At 40.3% G+C, this 20,734-nt stretch overlaps 1 protein-coding gene across 10 annotated transcripts in view; it reads right to left on the bottom strand.

Moving 5' to 3' along the window:
* LOC127622859 (nuclear receptor corepressor 1-like) overlaps positions 1–20,734 on the bottom strand; it is a 135,123-nt gene that overhangs the window by 20,384 nt on the left and 94,005 nt on the right. For 7 of the 10 annotated variants that reach the window (XM_052096990.1, XM_052096983.1, XM_052097008.1 and 4 more), the window contains exons 25-38: positions 18,620–18,780; positions 11,830–11,950; positions 11,572–11,667; positions 10,760–10,845; positions 10,515–10,683; positions 9,669–9,788; positions 9,494–9,574; positions 7,381–7,607; positions 4,724–5,054; positions 4,150–4,377; positions 3,372–3,572; positions 2,432–2,581; positions 321–440; positions 82–220 (exon numbers count right to left, since the gene is read on the bottom strand). In XM_052096990.1, coding sequence (XP_051952950.1) covers positions 82–220; positions 321–440; positions 2,432–2,581; positions 3,372–3,572; positions 4,150–4,377; positions 4,724–5,054; positions 7,381–7,607; positions 9,494–9,574; positions 9,669–9,788; positions 10,515–10,683; positions 10,760–10,845; positions 11,572–11,667; positions 11,830–11,950; positions 18,620–18,780 — 2,230 coding nt within the window. The remainder of the gene's footprint in view (positions 1–81; positions 221–320; positions 441–2,431; positions 2,582–3,371; positions 3,573–4,149; positions 4,378–4,723; positions 5,055–7,380; positions 7,608–9,493; positions 9,575–9,668; positions 9,789–10,514; positions 10,684–10,759; positions 10,846–11,571; positions 11,668–11,829; positions 11,951–18,619; positions 18,781–20,734) is intronic. The other 3 variants (XM_052096999.1, XM_052097053.1, XM_052097034.1) reach the window with 2 other exon arrangements.

Here is a 20,734-nt window from a genome sequence, read left to right as displayed (position 1 = left end):
ACATTTTATGATATCAGATCCCAAACAGAACATGAGGGTTAATTAACTCGTTTATGATGTCAAAAATAGTGCATTACTCACACGAGAGGGGTAATAACACTCTTGCTAGTGCCCTGGAATATGCTAGGGCGCTGCTGGAGGACACCCTCCTGTGATCTCACAGAGGGTGAGGGGGAACGCAAGAAACTACGGCTGCATGGACGGCCAGGCTGCTCAGGACCTAAGACATAAACAAAGACACTTCCTCTTTAGCACATAGATTGTGCAGAATTTACATCTCAGACTGAAATTCTTTGCATTTGTGTGTCGATGAGTCTTACCTCCACGGATATATTCTACTGCTGCACGCTCTCGCTCTCTCTGCTCTCTTTCTGCCCTTTCTCTCTCCCTCTCTCGTTCCCTCTCCACAATTGCTGCAGTCACATGATGTGCAGGATGTCCTGTGAGGGGGAAAGACAGGCACAAAAACACAAACAGTGGTGTTTACAAACAAAAAGGGACCTCTACACTTGCTGGAGTTTGACAGGGAAAGTTTTTTGCTGTTAGGAGCAGCAATTAGATTCAGGATACCACATCCATTAAACAGTAACTGGCAGTGATATGAAATGATTAAAGACAGATCTTAATTAATAAATGGTCTGCACTTATATAGCACTTTTTCTAACCTCAGAGGTTACCAAAGCGCTTTACACTGTGTTCCAATCACCTATTCACACACACACACACACACACACACACACACACACACACACACACACACACACACACACACACACACACACACGGCGCTAGCCTGCCATTGGGAGCAACTCGGGGTTCAGTGACTTGCCCAAGGACACTTCGGCATGTGGAGTCGTGTTGGCCGAGAATCGAGACATAAGAGACATAAAACATAGTTTGTAGAGCATATTCACACAGAGAGCGAATATTAGATGCATGGCTTCGATTTCAAGTCTAATTTGCATCAAGCAAATGTTCCTTTTCGTTCTGCCCAGTGCATTATCGTTTTGTTCTCTGTGTAAATAAAAAAAGGGAGATTCACTTTGCTTTTTCATGTCGCTCTCAGTGTGAACTGACCTTCAGACCACCTGCACTCCGAAGGACAAACTACCAAATAGAGAGTACTGACCCCAGGCCAAAATTTGCCTTCACACTAACCGCACAGTGAAACAGCACTCTGCTTGCTTCAGCTGCACGTACACAGGGCAGGTGCATGCAGGATTCCCAGGGGAGGTAGCTAAATCTGATTTAAGGGAATTGGGGGATTTCGCTCTCCAATGATGAGTAATATCCTACATATTAATCTTAAACTACAAGCCAGAATTTCTCATGCAGAGTTTATGGAACACAGATATGAATAACTACATTTTGTGCCAAATATTTTTAGGCAATCTTGCATTGCAGCTTTAATGATTTCAACACTGTGCATCCATGTTTCCTAAACAATCCGGATTCTACCACGGGGAAGCTGGTTAGGTTTGGCAGATGGATTCAAATGGATAAATTTTTAACGCATTCAGCAAAGAAACAGCTAATAAGAGTTATTTGTTCTTAAATCAGACTGCACTAGTTGCTCTGTCTTTGATTTGCATGCAGCCAGAGAAGGCAAAGCAACAGAAATGTGCATCGTGGTGTGTTATTTTGATTCCTGTTACAAATCTCCTTTACGATGCTGGTTCATTAATGGGTCCATTAGGTACTTTTGATTAAAATAAATAGTAGGAAGAAATGCAATTCTTACTGGATTTACAGCCTTCATCAGCCAGTTACCTAACATAACAGATTCTTGCAAATGTTTAGTATATTTTATTAATTTAAAATATTGTAATAATTAATTTTCATTAAATATCACTAATTACTACAAAAATCATGTGTATCTAACTACACATCATCATATCAACAACCATCCAGTACTTACTCTGATGTAAGTCTTACAAGCCTTAATTTGACATAACACAGTAGCAATTACTGGTTCATGTCGAGTTGGAAATAAAACAAATTACTTACAGTTCAGTACCTTTAGTCATTCACGAAAAAGAACTGACAGGAGTGCTTTGTTCTGGGGGTAAGTGCTGTACTGTCAACAGTAATTTAAAAAAGTTTCAAAACGGTGTCCCTTCCGCATCAAAAAAAGAAAACACATTCAAGAACTGTTAACTGAACCGAAAGACATGAAAAATTTGGTGGCTTGGTTTCCAACACAAGCTGCACAGCACTACTGCTGAACAGCATCGCAGGAAACACTGCTGTGCACCATACATAAACCTTAAAGTGCCTAGTTAGTATTAGGTGGGAGAAAGCATTTCTATTAAAACAGCAAAACGGAGTTCAAAACAACAGTGAAGGGTGAGATCTAAAGAGATTTAAACCACCACCAGGACTGGAAGGGGAAGTTCAGGTGTTTGATAGGAGAGGGGGGTGGGATCCTCACCTGGAGATATGGAGGCAGGGTTGAATGCCCTAGGAGGGAAAGGGGTCTGAGGTCCAGGGATGTAGGTCATGCGGTCCAGGGAGGGGGAACCTGTGCCCCCTGGGTGAGGTAACAGGATGGTAGGTGGCATCTGGGCTAGATCAATTATTCCTTTTACAGACAGAAGCAAAGGGCCAGAGGGTGATCAACCACAAACCAATCAGCTTCAACTTAATAAGCTAACGCCCTCTACTCACCATCTGGAAACATTTAATACTAACAGACTAGAATAAGAATTTTGAATAAATTATCTCAATAATATGTCAAGATACCAAAAGAGTTCAGTTCAATTACAAAAAACTGGATTAGTAGGCTAGGGCTGAGAGCTGACCAGACTAACAACTTTAAACTAATTAAAATCAGCACTAGTCAGTTATTACAAAGGAGAACTGCATAGTGCAATATGGTGCAGTGTGGAAACTGCACCATATTAGGACCGACTAAGGTTAGGGATCAATCTTTATTCTTCCAATGAAATGTCCAATCATTAATTATCTAATGATACCATTCCTGAGCACACCCAAAAGTTAATTTATTAACTTTTAATAAATTACCTTGTTCCTTAAGTTTGTACTTGTAGTGCAAAGTTACCATATGTAGCAAATTTACTTACCAGAAAAAAATGTGGGCCCTTTAATAAACAGGTCTAGGATTGTAACAGCGGAAGACAAGATCTAAGGAACAGCCCCAGCCCTGGTTTTAACATTTGTTTTGAACTCAATGAATTGAAAAACAGAATTTGCTTTAAGGTCATTTGCTTCTGATGGTCTGGAAAAGGTAGCCTCTAGTTCACCCAAGCACAATATCTACAGACTACATTATTCCTTCAGTCACTTTCATTCACTCTCACGGAGACACACGGACACACGGACACACACACAAAGATAATCATGCTGCTTACCTCTCGCAGGTGGGTAGGGGATGGCAATGGATGATTCACGTGGTGACAGTCCTCTCGCAACATCGGGTCTTGGAATGACCTGCATCTGCTGTGAGGTTATGTAATCGTTTAGAATGGTCTGACGAGTGTTCTCCATGGTATACAGCTGGTAAGTGTTTGGGTAACCGGTTGGTGATGGTTGACGTGGAAACATGTACGCTGCTGAAGGATAAAGAGGAAAACAGAGGATGAGAGGTGAAAAGGCAAAAGACAGCTGTTCTTGACGTCAATGGTGAGGTTTCGCCACAGTATTGGAAAGTTGAGCAGGAAATGCGCATTTCTTATGCATGAGACTACGTTAAAAACCAAAACATGATTTTATTAACGAGATAGGAGTAGTGCTTTTAAGAGAGCCATTACTGAAAACCAAAATAAATTTCTTGTGTGACGCAGGAACTGTTTTACGGCACATTGCTTGTTTGTACGAAGAGCATGGTTTTAAAACCGAACTAATTCACAATACACAAATTTTCCAAACCTGAAGTAATGTTGTTCAGCATAAGGTTAAAACCAGTATGCGATTTACAGACTTTTAAAAAGGAATTTCTATAGGTATTTTCAAGCTGCAATCTTATGAAGTTCTCATAAAAAAATTTTCATTCTCTTCAAGAGTTTTCTTTGATATATTTTTTAAAATGGATATGTATAATAAAGTGATGCCAGTAACCCCAAACCCTGCAATAATTCGCACCCTGGTTAAATGTTAATCCTGGAAAGATCCCAGAATGCCCCAAATTACCTGGGTCAAGGACTCTATGAAAAGCAAGGCTGGGGTCCAGGTGTGGTGGCAGGTGAGTCCGGTATACCTCGCCAGGTACCATGGGTCTGTGGTGGGGGTCAAACGGGCTGTGAGATCTAAGGGGGTCACCCCCAGATACTGGCGACTTAGCTGGAACACTGTCCCTCTGGTTTGGTGTCAGTGCGCTCTTTCTCTCATGAGAAGCTGGTTTACCTGTCGTTAGATTTCCTGTTTGAATGAGGCCAATGTGAAAAAAGTGATCAATGTGATTTCAATGTGAAAAGCGACAAGTAAAAGGCAACAGGACATTTTCTCGATCACTTGCTTTCAATTTCTGTGTCATTGCACTGGCTAGCCCCGCCCACCATGAAACCGATTCAGCATCAACTATACGATTGGCGGCTATAACGTCATGTTGTGCAGCAGTTTCACATTTAGTGTAGACAGAATAATTTCTTGTCCTATCATGCCTGGTGAGGACACAATTTTTCTCAGAGTAATAAAACTGTATAGAGACAGTGAATAATAGAGTGAGAGAATAGGAGAGATAATACAAAACATGAGGCATTCTTACCCTCTTGTCCTCGCAGTAGGGGTGATCCTCTGGATATAGAGGTACTGGTGTAGGTGGGAGTTCTACGTGCATTGCTGTCCTCATACATGCCTGGACTAAGCTGGGATTTTACTGCCTCTGTATGTGTGGAGCGCAGGACAGAAGTGGAGTTTACTACAGAAGTGTGGCGGACACGCTCTGACACCTTTGCATCCTCATACTTGGCCCTCTCATGCTCAGCTGCCTCGATGGTGGGGTGGGAGATTTTCACCGGGCTTGTGATCAGTGATTTAACATTATGCTTGATGGCCAATGGGTTTATAGTACTGCTGTCATACTTCAAAGGGATACCCTGAGGAGAAAAATAATGCAAAGTAAGAAAAGGAAAGGTGTGCATTTCTCTTCAGGTGTTTGAGTGAACATCTCAAGTGAAGGTTGTGCTTAATGGGCTCACACTTAAAAACAATCTTTATTTTGACTGATAATACAGTGGGGTAACTAGTGAAAAACTTGTGTAAATTATCAGTTTACACTAAACTAAAATGCTATTTTTAGCAATTTTACATGAACATGTTACCAGACACAATCATATTTTTTTTTCAAGAAAATTCACGTTGGATCATAATTTCTTTTTTCTAGCAAAAATCATTTTCTTGATAATAACTACTGTATTCTTTTCCTTTAAAATATCTAAAAATCCTTAAAACAAGATCAATTTGATTAATCTTGTTTTAGAAACAACACTGCAGAAGTATATATTTTTAACATGTGTATTTTGTCTTACTGTACTGCAGAGTTTTAGTCAAAACAAGTGAAAAAAATCTACCAGTGCTGAAGAAGTAATCCAAAGTATTTAGATTATGTTACTGATTTTGAGTAATCTAATGGAATATATTACAAATTTCAGCATGCATTCTGTAGTGGAATACATTTCAAAAGTAATCCACTATCATCTCCACTGTTTTGAGTGAGTTCAGCTCAAGGTTGTTGTGATTTTGTCGTTTCGGAAGGAAATTGGTACTTTAATTCACCAAAGTGGCATTCAACTGGTCACGGTGTACTGATGGGACAGGACAAGCTGTACAGTCACTATTTATATATTTTTTTTTTTAAGTAATCTGATCAAATCTAAACAGGCCCCATTTCCAGCAGCCATCACTCAAACACCTTCTCCTTGAGTAATCATGCTAACTTTCTAATTAGGTACTAGAAAATCACTCACCATTATATCAAACACAGTTGAAAGCTATTTGGTTCATTAAATGAAGCTTAACATTGTTTTTGTGTTTGTTTTTGAGTTGCCACAGTATGCAATAAACTGGCATGTCTTAAGGTTAATATTAGGTCAAAAATGGCAAAAAAGAAATAGCTTTCTCTAGAAACTCGTCAGTCAATCACTGTTTTGTGGAATGAAGGCTATACAATGCTGGAAATTGCCAAAAACATGAACATTTCATACAAAGGTGTACACTACAGTCTTTAAAGACAAAGGACAACTGGCTCTGACAAGGACAGAAAGAGATGTGGAAGGTCAGATGTACAACTAAACAAGAGGATAAGTACATCAGAGTCTCTAGTTTGAGAAATAGACACCTCACATGTCCTCAGCTGACAGCTTCATTGAATTCTACCCACTCAACACCAGTTTCAAGTACAACAGTAAGGAGAAGACTCAGGGGTGCAGGCATTATGGGAAGAATTACAAAGAAAAAAAACACTTTTGAAACAGAAAAACAAAAAGAAAAGGTTAGAGTGGGCAAAGGAACACAGACAATGGACAACAGATAATTGGAAAAGAGTGTTATGGATCTTAAACCTATTGAACTTTTGTGGGATCTGCTAGATTGTAAGGTGTGTGAGAAGTGCCTGACAAGACTGTCACATCTATGACAAGTGCTACAGGAAGTGTGGGGTGAAATGTCACCTGAATATCTGGACAAACTGACAGCTAGAATGCCAAGATTTTTTTTATCTCTTTGAAGTGTTTTTTTTTTCCCCAAATTGTAATAGTAATTTTTCACATTATTAATGTCCTGACTATACATTGTGATCAGTTGAATGCCACTTTGGTGAATAAAAGTACCAATTTCTTTCCATAAGAGCAAATGACCATGAATTTGATTAGAAATATTAATCAATTGACAGCCCTAATAATTGTATATATTTATATAATTAAAATATAATAATTTATTTGATCAGCATTACAAAATGAGAGAAATGTTTAGTTGAAAAATTACTATGTATTTTGTATAGCACACTTGCTGTTTTAATGGCAACATGCACTCCAACTAGCATGGACCCCACAAGTTTTTGCAAAACCTCATGATCATGTTATCCCAGCATGATTTGAGAATGTTCATAAGAACATCTTTATTACCTCAATGGATGTAAAAACAATCTGACCTCTAGTAGAAAATGAGTTAACATGGTAAAAGTCACAAATTTGTTTACTTGATTATGGACAAGAAATCTGCACAAGAAAATACATTTTATGTCATAACATTTCCTTGCCTACAGTTTTCAAAATCATAAACTTGAATTCCAGATTTTCAATGTGGTCACATATATCTAACCGGCACTGTACATTTCAGTGTGGAAAACAATAATAGCTTGCAACTGAAAAAAAGTACAGATGCATTTAGTACATGTCCATTTCAGAGCTCTTTCAAATCCTGTACCTGAGAAATGGATCCTTCCAGAACAGGGGTTTTGCGACTATCTTGGGTCTCTTTACGGGGGATCTCGTGAATTGAACGGCCCATCTCCTTTATGGTGTTCACCCCCTCGTATGGTTTACCCTTGGTGATGCCTCCCTCAAAAGAGTGAATAGGTGGACTCTCCCTCTTGATTTGTTTACCATATTTGGAGGCCTCATCAAAGGCTTCAGCAGAGGATCTTGGCGTTCCTTAACCAAGTTAGGGAAGACGGAGTATTATATAAAAATTCAACAAAGAATATGATGCTGAATATTAAGAGCAAGTTAAAATTTTCAATAACATTTGTGAAGAATGAAAAATAGGAACAAGAATTTCAATAAAAGTTAATTTAGATTAAGGGATATCAAGGGATATTTTTCCCATTAAAATAGAAGAACTTTCTTAAAAACCAATGCTACGAGTATATACTGAATGTTGGTACAATAGGTGGCAGGTAAGGCAATTCAGCATAAAGCAGTATGTAATGAATACTACAGCTGAAGTCAGAAGTTTACATACATTTAGGTTGAAGTCATTAAAACAAATTTTTTAACCACTCAACAGATTTAATATTAGCAAACTATAGTTTTGGCAAGTGGTTTATGACATCAACTTTGTGCATGTCATGAGTAATTTTTCCAACAATTGTTTACAGACAGATTGTTTCACTTTCAGTTGACTATATCACAATTCAAATGGGTCAGAAGTTTACATACTCTAATTTATCTGTGCCTTTAAGCAGCTTGGAAAATTCCAAAAAATTATGTCTAGCCTTTAGACAATAGCCAGTTATCATCTTATAGGAGATGTACTGAATTGTACCAGTGGATGTATTTTAAGGCCTACCTTCAGTGCTTCTTTGCTTGACATCATGGAAAAATAAAACAAAATCAGACAAGACCTCAGAAAAAAAAGTCTGGTTCATCCTTGGAAGCAATTTCCAAATGCCTGAAGGTACCAAGTTCATCTGTACAATAAATTTTATGCAAATATATATGCCATGGGACCATGCGGCCATCACACTGCTCAGGAAGGAGAAACATTCTGTCTCCTAGAGATGAACGTATTTTCGTGCGATAAGTGCAAATCAATCCCAGAACAACAGCAAGTGAAATTGAAAAAAAAAAAAAAAACAGGTAGACAAGTATCTATATCCACAGTAAAACAAGTCCTTTAATGACATAACCTGAAAGGCTGCTCAGCAAGGAAGAAGCCACTGCTCCAAAACCACCATAAAAAGCCACATGGGGACAAAGATCTTACTTGTTGGGAAAATGTCCTCTGTTCTAATGAAACAAAAATGTAACTGTTTGGTCATAATAACCATCATTAAGTTTTGAGGAAAAAGGGTGAGGCTTGCAAGCTGAAGAACACCATCCCAGCGGTGAAGCATGGGGGTGGCAGCATCATGTTGTGGAGGTGCTTTGCTGGAGGAGGGACTGGTGAACTTCACAAAATAGATGGCATCATGAGGAAGGAAAATTGATATCTTGAAGCAACATCTCAAGACATCAGCCAGGAAGATAAAGCTCATCGCAAATGGGTCTTCCAAATGGACAATGACCCCAAATATACCTCCAAATTTGTGGCAAAATGGCTTAAGGACAATAAAGCCATCACAAATCCCTGACCTCAATCCGATTTAAAATATGTGGGCAGAACTGAAAAAGCGTGTGCGAGCAAGTGTCTGGAGGAATAGGTCAAAATTCCAGCAACTAATTGTGAGAAGCTTGTGGAAGGCTACCCAAAATGTTTGACCCAAGTTAAACAATTTAAAGGCAAATACTACCAAATACTAACGAAGTGTATGTAAACTTCTGACCCACTGGGAATGTGATGAAAGAAATATAAGCTGAAATACATCATTCTCTCTACTATTATTCTGACATTTCACATTCTTTAAATAGTGATCCTAACTGACCAAAGACAGGGAACGATTTCTAAGATTAAATGTCAGGAATTGTGAAAAACTTTTAAATGAGTTTAAATGTATTTGGTTGGTAAGTTAAATGTAAACTTCTGACTTCAACTGTATGTTCATTGAGCAAGACCTGCAGTGTTCTAAAAGAAAAAGTCTATGTTGGGTCTATATTACCTTGCATGATGGATCCTGCGAGTATGGCTCGATCCTTAGACTCATGCAAACTTTCTCTCGGCAATGCTCTGCTCATCAAACCTGCAAAAAAATCCAAAAAGCACTCAACCTTCTCTTCTGACAAATACACGCACTTCTTCAACTCTGTATCTTGTAAAATGGAAGGACTACTAACCCTCATAAGGTGCATTCTCGCGTGTTGGGTGTCCACGGGACCCCTCCATGATGTCATATGTGCGTTTGAGATCATGCCCCATTCGTGGGCTTCTTGTGCCCTCTCTCGGGTTCTTAATGGCTGTAAAAACAAAAGAAAGAGGAGATGAGGTAATGGGCTATGCAATCAATAAACTTCCTGCACCTTCGACATTTCACTCCAAGTCTAAAAAAGAAAATTCTGTCATTATACTTGGCCTCATGACTTTCTGTCTTCCATGTAACAAAGAATTATTTATAGCAGAATGTCCAAGCTGCTCTTTTCCATACAATGAACGTTAAAGGAGACCACACATTTTCAGATTTTCAGTGAATAACTTTTGGATAAATTTCAATCAGTTTCTCACACAAAGCTATTGTATGGCTTCGGAGGACTTGGAATACAGCACACAAGTTGTATGGACTTTGAGGCTTTTTCTTGACAGCCTTTCCACTTTTATTATATGGAAGAGCTTGGAAATTCTGCATAACTTCGTCTTTGGTGTTCCACGAAAAAAAAGAAAATCCTACAGGTTCGGTAAGACATAATGAGTGAATAACAGAATTTTTATGAGAATATCTCTTTCAAAATGTAAATGTCCATAGGCCATACCAAAAGGCCCCTTTGTAAATTCTAGCTGCAACTGCAGCTCTATGCTCCATAAAAAAAGTCTGCTCTTGTTATACAGTTAATCAAACATTGTTACTCTGCCCATGAAATGAAGCCATGTCCAACACATGACCATCTGACTCCACTGCATCACTGAGACACTACAAAATGACACTGGATTCACAAACACACAAGACAGTAAGAGGTTCTGAATCTGACCATCAAAAGAGAGGATGAGTCCACTTTTGCCTTCGTAGATGACGTGGGTTTTAGAATGAGCTTCAGCCCGGCTCTTCTCTGGGCTACTCTGGTCCTCTGTGGCCAGTTTAGCAATAGTGCCTTTCAACAGATCTGCTGCTACGCTGGACTGAGTCAAAGCAGGTGTGCCCTGGAAAGAGAGAGAGAGAGAGAGTGAGAAATACTAAATACACAAATTTGAATGCAAAATAGACACCTGCAGGTACCTGTGTAATTGAGCCTCCTCTGTAAGTCAAGCCCACAGGGCCTTTTCCAGGGGGCCCTCTCATGTCCTGAATCTGTATGGAGCCTCCTGGGAACAGAGGGGAAAAAAACAGACGGATTTGTGTGGGAGCCTGTAGTCAGCCATACATGGACTTACTGAGCACTTTATTAGGAACACCTGTTAACCTACTTATTCATGCGATTAACTAATAAGCCAATCATGTGGCAGCAGTGAAATCATGTAGATACAGGTCAGGAGCTTCATGTAATGTTCACATCAACCATCAGAATGGGGGAAAAATGTGATCTCAGTGATTTTGACTGTGGGATGATTTTTGGTGCTGGACGATCTGGTTTTAGTATTTCTGTAACTGCTGATCTCCTGGGATGTTCACCCACAACAGTCTCTAGAGTTTACTCAGAATTGTGCCAAAAACAAAAAAACGAACCTCGAGTCGGATGGGCTACATCAGCAAAAAACGTCTTGTAAACAATTCTTGTAATCTGAAATTGTAATATTATTAATTCTGTTTATTGAAAAAGACTATACAAGTCAAAAGATTACAAACTGAGATGCATCGAGAACTGTTATGAAAGCACATCGTGACTGAATCTAAATTAAATTGTGAGGTGCCAACAGATTCTGACCCCTAATACCTCTGTGGCATGGCTGCTCTACTTCACCACAGCAGTGTCAGATTCTCTCAGGTAAGTGAGAGGAGTCCAAACACTATCAAATGGTGAATCTGTTTGGGTTCCACTATTGAAAACATGTTTGCTTTTGTAAAAAAATAAAATAAAATTGAGCACTCACCTCTGACCACTCCCTCATACTGAGCTCTGGATAAAAGTCCCTCTGCCTGAGCGCTCTGTCCTCGTGGAGAACACTCCTCCTGCTTAATATATAACACTGACACACAAACAATCAGGTGTTTACAATACACATTCCATGGATTGAGGCATGAGGTTTTCGCCATCTACACATGCAATTAACCGGTAGTTAAGCTGAGTTTGACAACAAGGTAGTAGGATTACGCTATAAAAGTGTGTTTATGCTTGCAAAATCTCTTACCAGGTTTGGCAGCGTCCTGTTGTCTTGGCAAGCCGAGTGAGATGGACCCTCCCGTGGTCTTGACTACATCTGGTACGTACACTGCATGCGTTTGAGAAGGCAGGTATGTGCCTGGCGTTCCCTATAGGACACACAGGGGGGAGTCACCAATCAGATAGGAATAGAAGGAAAACAATTGATCCCCTGCTCTGATCCATTATGTGTAGGAAGCATTTAAAGTTAGTAGAAGCAGACAAGTTTTAAATAACAATCAACAGCCCTAAGGAGCTGAATAGCAGAGGTAGGACCAAGTCACTGTTTTCCAAGTCACAAGTAAGTCTCAAGTCATTGCATTAAAGTCCCGAGTCAAGTCCCAAGTCAAGGCAGGCAAGTCCCAAGTCAAGTCCTAAGTCAAGGCAGGCAAGTCCAAGTTAATTTACAAGTCCTCAACTTTTAGCTTCAAGTCTTAAACAAGTCATTAGTGCACTTTGGCCAAATTAGTGTCAGAGTAGTAATTACTATAGTAAATTTATACAAATTTTATCTAGAAGTTTCTAATTTATAATCTAATTTTATCTTCTTTTTTATTGATATCTACCTGTAAAGACTAAAGAGGGCAATAAAGATGATACATGGATCTTATCTTTAGACACACATTAAGGCAAACCAAACTTTTACTCTAAACACGCAATGAAAGGACGCTGAACGTGCTGAACTGGTGAATGAAATCTGAAATATTACCAGGCAGTGGCTAATTGCAGACATTTAAGTTGCATATACGAGTTATATACTGGGCTGTTCAGAGTAAATGATCGGTTTTGTGATTTTTAGAACCATAAACAATATAATTAAATAAATATAGCTAAACGAATGACAAGGACCAGCACGTCCGCAAAAGAATGAGTGTGTTTACATGCACGTTCTAACCAGCTATGCTCAAAAAGCACCAACGTGTGTGGTCATAATAAATGGCGTTCCTTTATCGAGGTCACACAACAGCGTAATAAAACACTGGGTAGATTTAGTCCATTACACCAATCGCTATAACACGTTAAATGCTACTGACCGCAGTAAAAAAATAGTTTGCGGTTCGATATGCAGACTTTATTAGCCTGTAAATCTGCTATGTGCTGCCATAGACATGTATGTTACTGAACCATAGCTGACGTAAATTAGTTAACAACTTACCTCTGTCTGTGTATTTTCAGATGCCTCACAAAATTGGACGTTGTCGACGAGGTGTCTGTAATTTTGGAACCACAGGTTCTACATGTTGCAATCCTTTAACGCTGTATTCAATATATCCCAATTATATCACCTTTGGTATAATTTTTGCTGTGTCCTTGTCCTTAAATGCGCATCGCAGTCTTCAAACTTGGTCCAGCTTTTGTGGAAGCTGATTGGTTGGTTGTCTGATTGGTTGAATATGGAGCGTTGAAATGCAGATTTGAAAATCAAATGAATCGTTTATTTGGGAAATGAATCGTTGATTTACTGCACATTTTAAATTATACAACTCTTCTCTTTGGTTTTAAAAAGTAAAAGTATTTCCAAGTCAGACAGCTGAAGTCCAAGTCCAAGTTGCAAGTCATTGCTGTCAAAGTATAAGTCGAGTCGCAAGTCTTTTTTGATTCTATCGAGTCGAGTCGCGAGTCATCAAATTAGTGACTCGAGTCCGAGTCAAGGCCAAGTCACGTGACTCGAGTCCACACCTCTGCTGAATAGACAAAAGGAGGACACCTGTAAGTTTCTTATCAGTGTTATCACACCTTTTAACCTTTTTTTTTTTTTTTTTTTTCTTCAATCATTCATTCATGATTGCTGGACAAGGCCTTTCTAAAATTAAGAGATTGCACACAATTTCCACCCAATGAAAACATTTAGAGCGGAGTTCAAGTTCTCAAGTCATTTTCAAGACAAGCAAGACACAAATTACAAACAATAGAACCAAAAACAATAGAACAAAGTCAATTTAAAGGAATATTCCAGGTTCAATAAGTCAAGCTCAATCGACAGCATTTGTAATTGTAATATTGATTACAACAAAAATTTATTTCTACTTGTCACTCATTTCTTAAATAAATACAAAATAAATAAAAAACCAATTCTGAGTTCCAGTGAGGCACTTACAATGGAAGTGAATGGGGGGCCAATTTGTTACCATTAAAATACTCACTGCTCCAAAAGTACAGCAATAAGACATAATACGTGTTAACAGGATTTTAGTGTGATATAATCACTAACTAACCTTTTCTGTGTAAATTTATAGCCAATTTTACAACTTTGTTACAATGACGATGTAATGCCAACAAAAACAACTTAACAGCTCAAAGAATACATGAATTTTCACAGAAAAATGAATGTGATATCATGTAATTTTAAGCTTCATATTTCTTTGTTTAAACCCTCAAATTGGCCACATTCACTTTCATTGTCCCCATTCACTTCCATTGTAAGTGCCTCACTGTTCTCTTTGATTTTAGCTTTTTTTAAAGAAAAGGAGGAATAAGTCTAAATATATTTTGTGGTCATCAACATTGTCAACATTTTTAACAGGAGTATTATGTATTCAAGGAAAAAAGCGAAATTGACAAAATAAATTAAATGTAACATAAAACAACTTAAACATCGGTTCTGTTTCATTCCTACTGACCACCAGATGCAGAGTAAACACTATTGGATTATCACAACACCAGCCAGATATATACCAACAAAGTCACGTCGTGACTTATGCTGAGCCCTGGGGGTTATAAACCACAGTCCCTCAGCACTCTGCCTCTTTCTCGCCTGGTTGAGATAGGTTGTTTTGGTTAAGTGATAAATTGCGCTGTCAAGTGCAGCTTACAAGAGCAGCGATTTCATGCCTTTTCGTCAGTAACACTCTGTGCCTCTCGGTGCAATCCGGTGGCTGGTGTTTTCGCGCTATAAGTTAACGGTCTCCCGTTGACATTATCAACATCCATTCAGTTGTTCCTGGAACTTACGTGATACTCTCTGCCCCTTGGTTCAATCCATCGGACATTTTAGATATATTTTCTCTTTTTCATGAGTTATTTCTTGCCATTACCTGTCGGTTCACCTGGAGGAATCATATAATTATTATTTTCCTTGCCTGTCTTGTGCTTCATTACCATCATTCTGCTTGACTTAAACCTTACGGTGCTATCCAAAGGTGTTATTAGTGAGTAACTATGGCTCACAGCTCAATTGCCACTGGTTTTATTAGCTGTGCCCTAATAATCTCCTCCCGGACGACGGTCATGACATCTGCCCATCATGTTTGGATGTTCAACATCTGCGAGAGGCTCCGTGTCCGGGAGTGGAACCGTGTCTGCACTGCAGTCTTTTACCCATGTCGGAACGGCGGCTCCGTTTGGCTGAATTAGACCCTAATTCAATGGTGAAACTCGGGCAGTTGGACGTAGCCCCTTCTCGCACTCAGAAGCGCAGGGCGCTTGTGGCAGCCGGTGCTCCCCTACCATCACGAAGTGATGAACATTTGCGTGTCGAGGAAAATTCTCTAAGATGGTTTCTGTGCTTTCATCAGAGATGGCAGAGCTGAAACGCCTGCTTCACTTACTTCAGCCTGTCACATGTGAAGATGTCACAGGAGGATGAGAATGTTCAGAATTGTGGGAGGTGGGGAAGAGTCTCTTGATTCCCCTTGTTTTAATTGAAGCAATTTCGAAAATTGATTGCTTCGGATTGTTGTTTTAATGATCATGGGAATGCTGTGGATGTTGCGGCACAAACATCACCTCAGGATGTTTTAACTGGTTATCCAGCAGTGAAGGGGTCTAGTGGGGGGTCAGTTCAGTCATCTGGACAGGCCCAGCCATCTTCCAATGATACTTTGGCTGTGCTTCGAATGGCAATTTCTCATCTAGGACTTGATGAGTCACCTGTCCAGTCTGCCCAAACCAATGTCTTTTTCAGGCAGGCCACATCTTCTTTTGCCATGCCACCATGTAAAGATTTTGTGGCTTACATTTCAAATGCCCTCACAGGTTCTGGTCCACCTAAACGGCACTCAAAGACTGCTCGGACGTTAGCATCTATGGCTGAAGCAGATTCCATTGGGGTGAGTCATGCTCCGGAAATAGAGCAGCCCGTTGCAGCTTTGGTTGTGTCTCCTGACGAGACTCTACGAGGGAATGTGCGATGTCCCAGTGCGGAATGTGGTTGCACAGATTCATTGCTAAAAAAGGCATACGAGTCTGTTGCCTACATAACTTGTGCAGAAAACACAATCTGTCAGTTACTTCTTGCTGCCACCAGTAAGCTAGAACCAGCAAATGTTGATCCCTCAATTTCACAGTTTCTGCAAACTGCTCTTTTGGCAATGGGCCATGTAACCCGCAAGCTGGGTAGTCTTGCAGCCACACTTCTGGCAGCCCGCCACCAAGTGCGCCTTGCCAAAGCATGGCTACCTGAGGACTGTAAGAAAACCTTGAGATCTTCCATTAGTTCCCGGGCATCTTTTTGGTCCTAATGTTCCGGAACAGTTGGAAAAGAGGGTAAAGCTGTCTGAGGCCACTCGTCAACTGATGCAGGTGCAACGCAGCCCTACCTTTAGCATATCAGTAGTACAGACCCGACATCGCTATGCCACACCGGAGCAATGTTTCCACCAGCATGCTACACCCCAGTCACAGCCCCCTCAAAGGCCTTGTGTTACTGAGAATGCTAGATTTTTTTCGGCCACCTCATCAACATTTGCCAGGAAGACCCCGTCAGAAGTTGGGTTTTTCTGAGTCCAACACAGACCACTACATTCATAGGAATAACCCTGAATTCCCACCTAATGTCTGCCTCCCTGTCTCAGGAACGTGTGACGAACATTATGCAACTCTTGGCTCGCTTTCACCCGGGTGTGTCTGCAGTACCAGGTTATCCTACGACTAATAGGTATGTTAACCGCTGCTACAGTGGTGATTCCCCTGGGTTTACTCCACCTCAGACCACTTCAGTTATGGAACAACAGTTTGCGGCTAGATCCCACCCGACTGATTGTAATTTCTCACTGCTGCATACGTGCGTTGAGGCTGTGGAGACAGGTAGAGTTGTTAAAGACTGGAGTGCCCCTGGGAGTTGTTCCCTCTCATCGGGAAGCAATGCTTCCCTCACAGGGAAGAAGTGTCCAGTCCCTTGGGCCAGGATGCACTGTTTCACAAATGGCCGAACTGCCTACTATATGTGTTCCCACCTATCCCTCTGTTATGGGAGGCATTGCACAGGATCTCCCTGTGCAAGCACATAGTGCTACTCTTGGCACCGCGATGGCCAGCCAGACCATGGTTACCTCTGTTGCTGAGACTTCTGTCAGGCAATCCATGGATGTTTCCCCTCAGGAAGGACCTAATCTCCCAGCTGGAGGCCAGCATCTGGCACCCGGATCCAGCTCGTCTGCAGCTTTGGGTCTGGCCATTGGGTTAAATCCTTCTCTGGAACATTATAATCATGCGGTTATTCACACAATCTCCATTCCTAGGACTTCTTCTATATGACAGATTTATGCTTCCAGTTGGAGGCTTTTTTCTGCATGGTGTGAGAAGCAGGGGCTCAATTCTGCAACGTGTGACATTCCGAGCATCTTAAGCTTTCTTCAACATTTACTGGAGGAGGGCAACGCAGCTTCCACCTTGACAGTGTATGTCACTGTGATTTCGGCATATCATGTTCCAATTGGGGGATCTTCTCTTGGATCTCACGGTCTTGTCTGCAGTTTTCTGAAGGGTGTACGCCATCTGAAGCCTGCACGGAATCCTCACTTTCCCATGTTGGATTTGCTACTCATGCTTGCATTCCTTTGCTCATCCCAGTTTGAGCCCTTGCAAAGCATTGACATTAAATAGTTAACCTTGAAGACTGCTTTTTTGTTGGCTATTGCTTCTGCGAAACGTCAGTGAGTTGAACGTGCGGTCTGTTAGAGAATTGTGCTTGAGTTGGTTGCCGGATGACTCCGGGGTGGTCCTACGAACTAATCCTTCTTTTCTTCCAAATGTCCTTCCTCAGTTCATAACCCAGCACATTGAACTGGCCTCTTTTTAGACTTCTTCAGGGTCTGATTCAAGTGCTAAACTTTTGTGTCCTGTACATACCTTGAAGTGTTATGTGGACACTACTGCTCAATTTAGTCAGACCAGTTATTTGTCTGCTATGGTGGTGTGAAAAAGTGTCGAAGTGTCGAAGCAGAGGTTGTAAAACTGGATAGTGGAAACTATTACACTGGCTTACAAGGCAACCATTGCCCTGGGGGTAAACTTGCCATTCCACTAGGACCACCTCATCTTCATTTTAGAGGAGTTTAGTTAGCGGACATCTGCACTACTGCTACCTGGGCTTCTCCATGTACATTTGCCAGGTTTCATAAGGTCAACGTTGCGGATTATCATGCCGTGAATTCTGCAGTTCTTCAGGAGCGGCCTTAATTTTTCATCAGGTTGGTGGCATTCCTCATGACTATGTTGGTATGTGTCATCCGATAGAGTTTACACTGCCTCTGGCGGTCAGTAGGAATGAAACAGAACCACAGTTACATGTGTAACTAAAGCTTTCACTAGGGCTGGGTGATTCAGCCAATTGATTATATTCAATATATATATATATATATATATATATATATATATATATATAGATAATTACGTATTTGCTCTGAAATGTCTTAAAATTGATTTTTTTTGTTTTCAGAGAAACAATAATTTAAACTAAAACATTTTTAGCCAAGTTGATTCAAAATGTTTAATGCATGAAGTAAAAATCGAGTTACTTCATTAACCTGTCTGTTTACGTCCATCAGTCTCTGTCTCACCTGTGAAATGGAGCCCCCCTGAATGAAAGAGGGCTTGTCAGTGGGTTTGGAGGTGGGGATGAGGGGTGGAGGAGACGGAATGTTGGGCGGCCTGTTACGCGAGAACGTCATGCGAACATCTGAAAGGTTCTGAACTGCCTGGTTTGGTGCCGGATGAAGAACTGTTGGAACAGAAGGATAAGAGCAGCTGTTGAAAACAGAAGTGCAAAAGAGGATCACTCTTAATGTGTTACCACAGTTACCCAAAGTTATTCTCTTCAAGACCCCATTTACACCTATATGCTTAGTGTGTAACATATGACATCATGAAATCAGAAACCCTCCTCTTCAAATCCAATCACAAGTGGTCACTGGAGATACGGGTTACTACCAGATGTAAAGGGAAATCTGTCTCACCTCACAAAGTGTTCTCCTGATAGTACCAGGTGCAAACAGGGTGCAAGTCTTAATTTAGACTCTAGCCCTGCTCATTTTTTCTTACCTGTGATCACTGCTCAATAATTTGCCTATAACGTTTCATAAAATTTACCTGCTCATAATAACTAAAGTCCAAAATGCAACATTCTTAAAATAAAGAGCTGGTTAGAAGAATCCTGACCCAGATACAGAGAACCCCAAACTAAACTATAAATAAAATCTGGACAAAGCAGCACAGATCCATGCCTGATTTTAGCATGGCAGGGATTAAGTCTCAGTTCACCGATGCTCACCCGTGACTCAAAGTGCTACTAAAAGCACCTCTTCACTTTTCACTTACCAGACAGTCTGGCCTCTCACTCATCTCTTTTGAAATATTGAGTCGTGAACTCTCCTTTCTCGTGTAAAAAGCCTCTTAGCTATAGATGAGATCAGGGTCTCTGTGGTTCTTTAGTGCAGAGTGTGATTTTTTTTATGCTGTAATGGCTCATCTGTTGTAGTCATGCAAGCTGCAGAGAGTTCTTAATGTATAAATTAAAACAAAACAGGTCTGAAGGGGGTTCACACATACAGCGATTTGCAGTGGCAAAATAAATGAAAGACATTATTTTCTAAGAGAGGTGGCAATTAAATGAGCGACAGGGAGTGCTTTTGTACAATGCGGTGTGTCCAGAAATACAACAAAGTTGTGAAAGGATTAAAAGTTTAACTTTATGCAAATGAGCAACAATGCGATGTGGTGAAAACCCATGAGTGAAGGCAATGGAGCACACATGATCCATCTCCTATGAGATACAGTACTGCAGTCGAGTGTAGGCAAGATGAAGTTAATGTTACTAAGAACGATTTCATTGTTCTATATGATTTGGCTTAGACCACATGTAGGAATATAATGCTTAATTTTGCATGCAAAACGGTGTCGGGAATGGTCTGTATTCTAAATAAGTTTTATTTATGAATTTATTGATTGTTCATTTTGTTCAAGACGATGCATTATGCACAATGCTGCAATTTAAGTAAGGAATAATTGATGACAGGCAGTTCAATTATTGAAAAATAATGCACACCTGAGGTGTTAATGTGGTCACGATGCAAATCAATAATTCAATGGGCCAGACTCAATTATTTTGCTTATACCACGGTTACCACACATTAAGACATCGTTCAGGGTTTTATTTCAAGGCATTTTCTAGTTTTCGTCCATTCGTTTTTGTGAGTGGAACTACTTTCTTCCATCATGGATTCAGCATCTTGCTTTGATACAGTCAGAGCCTTCGTTTCAAGTTCGAAAATGTAACTTTTGAACTAGTAACGGAAGATTGTGAGGCTTTACTGGAGCACTAACTGGAGTAATAAGGTAGTACGTATGTGCATGTATGTGTGACTTTATTTTTGAAGGATTGAAAGAGAGAAAATCATAAACTGAGAGAGATCGCTTCTGGGATTACCTTTTTGGTTGCAACTGTTTTCCACCCTACCCTGAGATGCAGGTGTGCACTGACATGACAGCTCTGTTTTTGGCTTGTGAGTAAGTGTGTGCGTAATGCTTATGTATGTGTGTCCAAGTGTGTGAGAGAGTTTAAGAGACGGGGAGGGGGAGCGTGAGGGTGTTTCACACAGATATTTTAGATAATATAGAAACTGAGGTCGAGTGAAACAGAGGTTGTGTGTGGAATTTCCTGTTTAAAGTGGCTCTCG

The sequence above is a fragment of the Xyrauchen texanus genome, chromosome 3, assembly GCF_025860055.1.
Source record: "Xyrauchen texanus isolate HMW12.3.18 chromosome 3, RBS_HiC_50CHRs, whole genome shotgun sequence".
Classification (NCBI taxonomy): Eukaryota; Metazoa; Chordata; class Actinopteri; order Cypriniformes; family Catostomidae; genus Xyrauchen; species Xyrauchen texanus.
Note: the sequence above shows the minus strand (reverse complement) of the source record. Positions and strands in the feature narration are given on the sequence as shown.